Below are 11,385 nucleotides of genomic sequence, written 5' to 3'. Positions count from 1 at the left end.
CCCTTGTTGCTATTATTTGCAGGCCTATCGAGTTAAAATTTTTTTAGTTTTATCAACGCAATTATATCTTATTATTGTCCTATGAAACTAAAAATCCTAAAAAGTTTTTTTATTATAGTTAGAATATATTTCTATATTATCAACAATAATTGTCAGTTTCTAACTTACAAGGAGAAATCATGGTGATGGGATCGCCGATTTTCAAAAAAATTATATGAATCTAATCTAAATTGAATATAAAATTGTATTTACTTTGAATTTTTTTAAACAAGAAAAATTACTTAACAGACAAATAACCATTTGAACTACCTTAAATAGTCTTTTTTATCCTATTTCTTTCGAAGCAACCTGTGGGTCAATGGGTCACGTACGANATAGTCTTTTTTATTCTATTTCTTTCGAAGCAACCTGTGGGTCAATGGGTCACGTATGAGTCCAAAGCGCTAGAAGTACAGGGTTCAAATCCCGCGTAGCGATCTACTTTTTGCATTTTTTTAATATATTTATAAAACATTTTAAAATATTGTCACAATATATTTTTTATAACATTTTAGAAATATACCTTTAAAATATTGTGAGAATGTAATATTCGCTGCCAAAGTATATTCTGAGAACATTGTGAGAATATTTCAATATATTCTGGTTATATTCTAGAAATATTTTAATATCAAAAATAAATATTCTAGGAATATTCTAGAAATATTTCATTGCTATGTGGGTAGGGTCATAAAAAAACATATACGCAGAAATTAGCTCCCTGGGCTTGCACTTAAATTAATATGTCGTAAATTGTCACAAGAATTACAGGCAGCTCGCCTTGGCGTCTCGAACGTGTGAAAAAATGTCGTAAAACGGTGAAAAATAAACGGATTCAATAGATTTTTGTATGATATCTGAGAAATGTCATTGAGCGAGTCTGGTCAAAATTTCAAACCTTAGGTTGCAAAACGTTCGCTGTAAAAATTTTCGGACCTTCGTCTATACTTTTGATTTATCAGAGTATTATAGGAACAAAAGTTATGTTACAATATTACAGCGATAAATTAATAAAAAGTCAATATAAGTTAACTACAAATTATTCATTTTTAGATTGTTGGAAATAAAAAAAAACAATAATTCATAATTAAAACTTATTTACTCTTATATATTTATCGCCAAATATAAAGTATTTATAACGACCAACTAATATAAAATCTTTATTAGTGAATTTTTTTTAGTTTTCATATATGTTTAAATCTAATACGCATTAGGAAATACTGTACTCTAATAAAATCGTGTATTCATAAATGGATTATTCAAAAATTTTACTTAGATTACTTTCAATATTATTATATTTTCGGGAAAATAATTGTTCGGGAGAATCAAAGAAGTCAATAAATACACAAGAACTTATCGTAAAACTCAATGATATATTATCGTTTACTGATTCATGGAAAACATTTTCTAACATCAATGTTAGATTATTATATGATTTAAAAGATCGTAATTATTCAGTAGTCCATTTATTTGAATATCTTTTTAGTATTGAAAATACGGTCAATAATAAAAACGAAATGGCAGGCAACTCTACACAATGTAATTATTATTCAGCCATTAAAGCTAACTACGGACATATATTAGAGTTAGTTATCAATATGGTCAAATGTAAGTACATAGAAAAAATAAAAGTGATCTTAATGTTATTACGGTTACTAGTATCTGATTTTATTAATATGTTTATGATGCCAAATAAACAACCGTTGACCACGATTGATATAATAGAAAAGCTCAATGTAATACAATTAATTGAAAAATCAATTAGTCGTTTTAAATTCCTATTAGATAAAATGATGATTGTCCTGGAAAAACTTCACGATATGGACACAGGATATTACATCAACTTAACATTAGTTCATCAACTTAAAAATATTCACGAGACATTTAACGACACATTTCACCCAAATTATGATAACCCGGACGAGATCAATGAACTGTTAAAAAAATTATTTCGTTATATTTGTTCAACGGCATCAAAATTTTGTTCAATTAATATATGTTTACCCAATAAAAAAAGTTTAGATACTGAATTTAAACAGCAAGATGAAAAAAGTTATTTTAATTTCATAAGTGAGAAAATTAACAATACAGTAAATGAAACTATAAATATGTATACCTTTAATTTGCTCAACATTAACTAATTAAGTTATTTAAGTATTCTAATAAAATCAAATATTTAATGATATTAATTAATGTAATGGCGTTTTAAGAAATTTTGTAAGGGTAGGGGGGTGTTCAGATAATATTTAGAATTTAGAGTAGTTGGAGAATCTCATATTTATATTTCATAAATAAAATATTTTGATGTCATTTAACTTACATAACTAAATTACATAAATGTATAATAAAATTAATATTATAAAAATTCTTTTGACCGATTTTTATTTGGACTGATATTATAATATTGTAAATTTTACAGAGAAATTATAAATATTTATTAAGTTGTTATGTTACGTGATTCTTTTAATAATAGCTACTAAATTTTTCTTAAAATAATAATTATATTGAGAAAATTTGTTTTGTTATTTTACGTTAGAATATTTTTAGAATAGTCAAATTTTAATATTACTGCTATAACAGTAATATATGATTTTGTCCATGAACGTGTTAATTTTATATATTTCTTTATTTATTAATTATTAAGTTTTTTTTAATATATTTCTTATACCTTACTAGGATACAAAATTAATTTTTTTAAACTCCTATATAAAAATTTAACTAGCTTATAAAATAAAAATTATCTAATTATAATAACAAAACAAAGAGAAANGTTTAAATCTTTTTTAAAATTAGCTATTCAACATTTTCGCATAGTAGACAAATCATCGTAACTTTTTTAAATAATATCTGACGTTAAAAACAACTTTAATTTAGTGTAGTTATCGATACGCGGAACATTTTTAAAAATTGAGTTAAAATTTTTTTTGTGTATGCGTGAATGGTCTCTTTCTTGTATTTAGGTTTTTCACTAGAAGTAGTATATAGAAAGCGGGAGCTGGCACACAAAGGTGCCGCGGTCATTGATTTGTTGTGCTAGGTCGTTTGTATACACGTGTATATAGGATGGTACAGATCGCACGTGTATGAACCGGAGGCTGTGTAGGTGCTATTAATGATTATGTCACCAACTTTAAAATTTTTGAAGGATATCTTGTCTATATCAGAATGTATCTCATAAGTGGACATTCAATTAAATATACAGTGGAGCCCCGGTAATCCGACAAACGTTTTGCAGGTCAGTATCGAACTATCGAATTTGTCGGATTATAGAGTATTCCCTAAGGCATCCTATAGTCCGGAAATTTTAACAAAAGGGTACTTTGTAATCCGAAAAATCATAAATCCAAAGATAAGATTTGGTCTTGATAGGCCCTGGTGTGAAGTACAAATAATGCTTCATTATGTATGTCGACTTAAGTAAATTAAACAACACAATAGAAAGCTTATGTTTTATTATATAATTAACGTCATTAATGCTAGAGAACTTAAAAAAAATAATAACTTTACATTAAGGAATACAATTACAATGCAATTGTGTTTAAACAAATGTACATACTAAAATAGTCAAAAATTATAAATGAAAATCATGATATGAACTTTAATAGCATGAAAATATTTATCAATTTTTCTTTGCTTAACATTATTCAAACGTGAGACGAATGCTCTGTCCCTCAGTCTTCTTAAAAGTAAAAGTTCGTTGTAGGATACACCATTCTCCTCAGCCCATTGCAAACCCAGTTCAAAGGCTGTAGCTGCATCTTATGCTATCACTTGTGGAGTAGTTGCAATTACGTCGTCGTCATCTTCCTGATTTATGGTTGTATTACTAGATATCTCTTTTATAATCTCATCGTCAGACATGTGATAAAAAATATTTTCCTTCTTATCCAATCCATGATACCAGATTTCCAAATCTTGCGATCTTATCTGTGTTTCAGCAGCAACTTTCTCTATTACTTCCGAAGTTACACTGATTTGCGGATCGTTGCTAGGACTGTTGACTATATCCGGCCATAACTTTTTCTAATACGATGTAATAGTTGACGAAGGTAATACATTCCACGATTGACAAAGAGCAAAAACCAATTCTTTCATATTGAATTCTTTTAAAGTTTTTTCTATTGGCTGATCTTTTGATACAGCTTTCAGAAGTAGATTTTTCTTATAATCTTGGTTGACAAACTGAATGATATGCTGATCCATTGGTTGTATCAGTGCAGTGCAGTTTGGCGGAAGAAACATCACAGTAATGCATTTATCCTCAGTTGTCAGTTCTTCTTCAGACGGATGACCGGGAGCATTATTTATTGATAACGCTTTTTTAAGAAAATTATGATTTTTCAACCATTTTTTAACTTCTGGGATAAAGCATTCATCAAACCACTTTTTGAAAAGGTCTTTTGTCATCCACGGACTTTTTTGACCATAATAATGTACAGGCAAATCAATGTTTTTGAATGCACGTGGTTTATTCGATTTTCCAACGACCAACATTTTTAGCGCGTGTGTACCCGCATCATTTGCACATGGTAGTATGGTTACACGCTCTTTACTTACTTTTCGCCCACGTACGGATTTTTCGTTAAAGGAAACGAAAGTTTTGTTTGGTATAACATGCCAAAAAAGTACTGATTTGTCTGCATTGTACACTTGAAGAAACCACATGTACAAAGCTTCTTTCACTTCTGGATGTTCAGCTTTCTTGAGTGTCTGTCTCTTGTCTGGCCCACAGTCAGTAGTTGATACGAAGTTTTTAATCTTGTCATGATTTTTTTTAATATCATAAATTATAGATCGGCCTACGCCATATTCACTTGCTAAACTACTAAAAGATTCATTACGATTTAAACGGTCTAAAATATCATATTTTTCTTTAATTGTCAGTGTTTTTTGCTTTCGCTTCTGGACTTGTGACGACATAATATACTAGGCACGTATACGTAATACACAATGAATAAACAGTACACAAAGAATCTATACTTTGAGCACAATAGTGATGGCACAATTGTAACCTGTTCAATCATGCATTATCTACATTATCGAAGATTGTAAAAAAAATACTCAATAATAATAGACATGTCGGATTACAAGGGGCGCCGGATTAACCAGGGGCCGGATTACCGGGGGTCCACTGTATCTAAATTTAAAGTGGAATAATAATTTTACACTATTTTATTTATTTTTGTCGTGGTAAAATGTTTTTATAGTTTACTATTTAATTTAATCGGTTATTGCCCAAAAAAAAAATAGAAAGTAAAGTTATTTACAAAAATCCGCAGTTTTTGTAAATCCTATGGGTTACATAAGTACTTAGTTGCAGTAATTTTTGTATTTATATGTACTTGAACTCTGTTGTATAATAGAGCTTCGTGTATTTTATTCATATGAATATAGTTAAACTTCACTTTTTTTTTTTTATGTTAATTAAAGAGTAGCTAAAGTGGAATAATAATAATAATTTAACTCTATTTTATTGATAAGTTTTCGTAGGGAAATATTTCGAAATTTTCATATTTCCAAAATAGAAATGCGCTATTTTGTATATTTTATTATGTTTCTTTTTTTTATTTATGATTATTGCTTTTTTAAATGGAAACGTAATATTAAAAAAAAGTATGGGAAAACGTTTAAACTTTTTTGTATAAAAGAATGATTTTTCTACTGATGAGATCAATTTGGTTTTCATATTCCATCGAATCATTTGGACACTAAATATCTACTGAACATAATTCAAAATCTATTGAACATCAAAGCTGAACATTGTTGTTGTTGCATCTCTTTCGCAGTAAGTTACTTTTTACACTTTTTTTTTTTTACATTTCATTAATATTTAAGTTTTAAATTATTTTATTAAATATTAGTAATTTATTTGAACAACTTAAACAATTTTTGTTAAATTTTCTATAAAAAAATCTTTTTATAATATTATTATTATTACATGTAAAATACAGTATGTTAAATCAACCATTTAATATATCGTTTGTAGACGAAGAACCTAACCTTTATGATATCTTCCGTGAGAACCGTATTTCTACTTATAAAAATATATCCATGTACCCCGAACAATTTAATGATAGAATTTTTGTAAATTTAAGAAATATATTTAATCTTAAACGTGGATATCCAGTTATAATATTTTTGTATAAAGACGAATACAAAATATCATGTGGTTCAAATAAATGTAATGCAAATATTTTTATACAACATAATTTAAAATTTAAATTTAAAATTAAATTAATAGAAAATGTAAAACATGTAAAATCTTTAAGTACAAATTTAAAATGTACAACGTGTGGCATTCGTTGTAGCAGAATGCTTTTTAACTTTAAATATTTTGAAAAAAACTGTAACGAAAATAAAATAGAGTTTCCTCAAAGTTTAGTAGACACATTAGGAATAAAATTCATTACAGATGATTTTCATCATTTTTAATATATATATATATTTATTACTGGCTATTTTTATTTTATATTCAATGTAATAATTTATCTTTTTAATTAAAAATTATAATAATAATAATTACATACTAATTAATTTTATGTTTATTTAAAAATTAAAAACCTAATGTATGAGTTTTATTTTGAATTTTATTCACTGTAAGAGGTACGTAAACACGATTGTATTTATTGTAGATAATGAGTCTATTAAAAAAATTACAAGCACAGTCAAAATCCTATAGATTTACAAGTATGTCGGAATTGGAAACAAATAAACCATATCGTATAAGACGTTTTGAAGGAAAAGAGCTTACACATGGTTACACAATAATCGTCTTGTTAGAAGATAATAGAAAAATTTGTTTACCGAAGACGATATACTTGACTGAAACTGAAATAGAAGATTATAATAATAATAGTTTAGAAATTTACTCTTTAATTTTTCATGGTAAACTTGGTAAAGCATTCAACTTTACTATACAATAAGATTATATTTATATTGTTTCGTGTTAAAATAAATATATACAATACAATAATATATTTTTTTATAAAATAAAAAAAAGAAACTCATACTCAAGGTTATTTTTTATTATATATATATACATATATGATTGAATATTTATAAATAATTACAATATAATCATGGTTTACATTTCTTATTGATTGAAAGTATGTTAAGTAGTATGTGTATAATAATATAGATGTTATAAAAAAGTCATTTCATTTTTTTTACAGTTATATAAAAAAAAAAAAATTTTAAAAATGAATCATTTACAAACATTATGTGGATGTGGAATGAGTTTTCCAAATACACAACTACTTATGCAACACTGTTCAATCAATAAAAATCACAGACCTTCGATACTACATTATACATCTAGTGTCCCCATCGATAAACGAACATTAAGCAATAATACTTTTAAAAATAATAGACTGACTAAGAGGCAAAGAATGAATATGTGTACAATAACACCATCTACAAGTGGTGCTGGTGTTGGTTTGGTTAATGACGGTTTAATACAAAATAATGGTTTTGTAAAAGTGAACTCGGCTTTCGAAGATAGAGTTCAAATATTTTTTATTAAAAACAATTCCGATATTGATAATATTACAGAGTATATAGATTATATTCAGGATGATATAAAACAATTATTGAAGGACGTTACATCATCTTGTATAATTAAATTTAATGTTGTGTTGGAAACAACTTATTACCATAGTGTTCACGATGAAGTCAAAGACGTTGCGTTTAAAACAAGTAACAAGAGAATAGATAACAATACAGACTTTTCTAAAATAATTGAATCGATGGTTTTAAAACTTGAAGACGAAAAAGATAAAATGGAAATCAAAAACTCTGGTTGGTCATTAATGTTTGTCGATGGTCTTCAAATACGTGTACATAAATACAATCCTTTAACTGGTGGCAACTATATTAAATTACCGTCTTCCATCGACAATAGAAAAGCTGTAATAAATGTTCAGAATTACAACGATAACATGTGTTTTAAATGGGCTGTATTAAGTAAATACATAACTGGTAAAAAAAACCATCAACGTTTAGATTGTCATTACACTCTTGTTGAGCGTGAAAAAAATTTTAATTTTTATAATATTGATTTTCCAACACCAATTAATCAAATTTCTCGCTTCGAACGTAACAACCCGACATTGTCAATAAATGTTTTTGCTTTAGATTCAAAAAACACGGTGTTTCCCCTCCGGCTGACAAAATCACGAGATAAAAATATTGAACATATTGATTTATTATTTTTGAAGGATAGTGATGATAACAGTCATTATTGTTACATCAAAAACTTTTCACGTCTCGTGACAAAACAACGTAGTAAAAGAAAACAACGTGAATACTACTGTAAAAGATGTTTGGCCGTGTACACTGAAACTCCATGATTGTTTAAACCTTATGGAAAATGGGGACTTGAAGAGCATATGGAGAAGTGTGATAAGTTTAAAGAAGCTAAAGCGATTTTACCTGTACCGGGCACAGAAAAGTCAATTTTGCAATTTAAAAATACAAGACGTGAAGAGCGTGTTCCTGTTATCGTTTACGCAGACATGGAGTCAGTTTTAAAACGGGTAAACGACAAGTTGAGTGTAATGACTAAAGTTAGTCAAATACATGAACCCTTTAGTTATTGTATTTATGTTGTGGCTGACGAAAATATCCTACCAGCCAATATTCGGTCTTTGCTGCCACAAAAACCTGTGTTATATCGTGGGCCAAACGTTTCAAAACATTTTGTATCAACATTGGTGGAACTGTGTAAAAAGGTTAGTGAAATTATGCAAATTAACATCGATATGTATGACTTAACCCTCGAGGAACAGGAACGTTTTAAAAATGCTACTGCTTGCGAATCTTGTGCCAAACCGTTTGTCGAGCATGAACAAAAAAACGACAGCAGATTTTGTACAAAAGTCAAAGACCATTGTCATTGGACTGGTAAGTTTCGTGCTGTTCTTTGCAACACATGTAATTTACAACGACGGTATCCAGCCTTTCTTCCGATCGTTATTCACGGGTTGAGTAACTATGACGGACATATGATTATTCCCGAACTAGCATTCGATGATAAAGATATAACAGTCATAGCTCAGTCAGAAGAACGTTACATATCGTTTAGTAAAACTATATCTAGTTATTTTCAATTACGGTTTATAGATTCGTACAAATTTTTGCAAGAGAGTTTGGCGAAACTTACATCAATATTGCAACTCGAAGATTTTATCGAGACGAAAAAGGTTTTTGATTCATTGGAACTGGTTACGAGAAAATCCGTGTTCCCGTATGAGTATGTAGACAGTGTTGAAAAACTAGATGAATGTCAATTGCCAGACCGTGACAGTTTTTACAGTTCTTTGACAATGTCCACGATTTCCAAAGAAGACTACGATCACGCAAAAAAAATGTGGAATTACTTTGAGTGTAAAACATTGGGAGAATATAGTGATAAATACTTAATGGTTGATGTAATGGTAAACGGTTATTATTAATACTCTTAGTAACATCTAGTTATACAATTATAATACAAAAAAAATTATTATTGATTTTCAGATACTAGCAGATTTATTTCAAAAATTCCGTTCGCAGTGTATGATAAATTACAAACTCGATCCTGCTCATTATTACACGTGTCCCGGCCTTACGTTTGACGCAATGTTAAAGTATACTGGTGTTAAACTTGAACTTATCACGGACAATGATATTTTGTTAATGTTTCAATCAGCTATTCGTGGTGGTCTTTGTCAGGTAGTTCAACGTTATAGTAAAGCCAATCACCCTGCATTAAATGACTACGATTCGAGCAAGCCTCACAAGTATATACAATATTTGGACGCCACCAATCTTTATGGTACAGCAATGATGGAACCTATGCCGTGTGGTGAATTTGAATGGGTTAAAGGGAATTTGGAAGAAATATTGAATACACCACATGACAGTGCGTACGGATACCTTGTTGAAGTAGATGTTGTTTATCCAGAATATTTGCACGATATACACAATGACCTACCCTTTTTGCCGGTAAACGATCGTTCACCTCTGGATGGTTCCAAATATAAAAAATTAATGGTTACACTAGATGATAAAAATAAATATATTGTTCACTATCGAGCTTTGCAACAAGCTGTTAAAAATGGTTTAGTTGTAACCAAAATACACAGAACAGTAAAATTCCAACAAAGTCGTTGGTTGGCATCATATATACAATTAAACACAAATTTACGAAAACGTGCAACAAATAAATTCGAACAAAGTTTGAGTAAAAATATGAACAACTCTTGTTATGGTAATAAAACAAAATACTTTTTTTTTTTTGTATATTAAACTATAAATTTTATGTTTTCAGGTAAAACATTGGAAGATGTACGACATCACCAAAATATTTATTTAGTGAGTTGTGCGAAAAAGCTTGCTCGTCTGGTAGCCAAACCATCGTTTAAAAGCGTAACAATTTTCACTGATAATCTTGTTGCTGTTCATATGTATAAAGAAAAGATACAATTTTTCAAACCGATATATATTGGACAAGCTGTATTGGACATAAGCAAGTGTATAATGTACCAATTTCATTATAAAACTATGCTAAAATTATACGGTCCAGAAAATATTAAATTAATATATATGGATACTGACAGTTTTATATATGAAATTGGTACAAATAATTTTCAAAATGATGTGCAAAACCATTTGTTACCATACTTTGACACATCAAATTACGATAAAAGTCATCCTTGTTATAGTAACACCAAAACGAAACAACCGGGTACATTTACCGACGAAGCTGGCGGTAAGCATATAGAGGAAATTGTTGCGTTATCACCAAAAGTGTATGCGTATACTATAAAATCTGATGGTGATGAAAAAAAGATATGCGAGGTGAAAAGACTGAAGGGAGTGTCAATGGGTGTCGTTGCGCGTACAATTGAAATAAAACACTATTTAAAGTGNTACAATTGAAATAAAACACTATTTACAGTGTTTGAAGGAGCAATTATCCATTAATCGTAAAATGTCAACAATTAGATCGAAAAATCATATTCTACAAACGATAGAAATGGAAAAAGTTGCTCTTACTAGTAAATATGACAAACGTGCACTAGTCGGTGGTGATGAAAAATATCCGAATGTATATACAAAAGCTTGGGGACATTATTCTTTGAAAAAAAAAAGTGAACAATGAATGAACAAATTTTTTTTTTTTTTTTTATATAATAAATTAATTTAAATTGTGATTGTATATATATTTAATTAAATTGTTACTTTTATAGATCAATATAATATATTTATCTGTGTGTAAAAAACAATTATTTTACTAAACAAATAAACTGTAATTTATTTTAGTTAATATGTATACATATATGTTATTATTTCATAATTATTTTTTGTAGT

At 28.5% G+C, this 11,385-nt stretch overlaps 3 protein-coding genes across 4 annotated transcripts; 2 read left to right on the top strand and 1 right to left on the bottom strand.

Moving 5' to 3' along the window:
* Positions 1-3,795: 3,795 nt before the first annotated feature.
* On the bottom strand, positions 3,796-4,956 carry LOC126909090 (tigger transposable element-derived protein 2-like). The gene is made up of 2 exons (XM_050691475.1): positions 4,120-4,956; positions 3,796-4,059 (listed from the first exon to the last, which is right to left on the bottom strand). Exons 1-2 carry the CDS (start codon positions 4,954-4,956, stop codon positions 3,796-3,798), a joined length of 1,101 nt encoding a protein of 366 aa, XP_050547432.1.
* A 505-nt stretch (positions 4,957-5,461) lies between these two features.
* Positions 5,462-8,384, top strand: LOC126909092 (uncharacterized). 2 transcript variants are annotated; one of them, XR_007704919.1, is made up of 2 exons: positions 5,462-5,821; positions 6,669-6,976. XR_007704919.1 is itself a non-coding variant. In XM_050691477.1 (2 exons), exon 2 carries the CDS (start codon positions 7,236-7,238, stop codon positions 8,382-8,384), a length of 1,149 nt encoding a protein of 382 aa, XP_050547434.1. In that variant the 5' UTR covers positions 5,462-5,821; positions 7,209-7,235. The 2 variants fall into 2 exon arrangements, 1 of the variants encoding a protein (XP_050547434.1); XM_050691477.1 differs by lacking the exon at positions 6,669-6,976 and adding an exon at positions 7,209-8,384.
* A 39-nt stretch (positions 8,385-8,423) lies between these two features.
* Positions 8,424-10,953, top strand: LOC126909089 (uncharacterized). The gene is made up of 3 exons (XM_050691473.1): positions 8,424-9,470; positions 9,550-10,282; positions 10,343-10,953. Exons 1-3 carry the CDS (start codon positions 8,424-8,426, stop codon positions 10,951-10,953), a joined length of 2,391 nt encoding a protein of 796 aa, XP_050547430.1.
* Positions 10,954-11,385: the final 432 nt, after the last annotated feature.

Source organism: Daktulosphaira vitifoliae, unplaced genomic scaffold (assembly GCF_025091365.1).
Source record: "Daktulosphaira vitifoliae isolate Bord-2020 unplaced genomic scaffold, ASM2509136v1 Scaffold_115, whole genome shotgun sequence".
Classification (NCBI taxonomy): domain Eukaryota; kingdom Metazoa; phylum Arthropoda; class Insecta; order Hemiptera; family Phylloxeridae; genus Daktulosphaira; species Daktulosphaira vitifoliae.
Note: the sequence above shows the minus strand (reverse complement) of the source record. Positions and strands in the feature narration are given on the sequence as shown.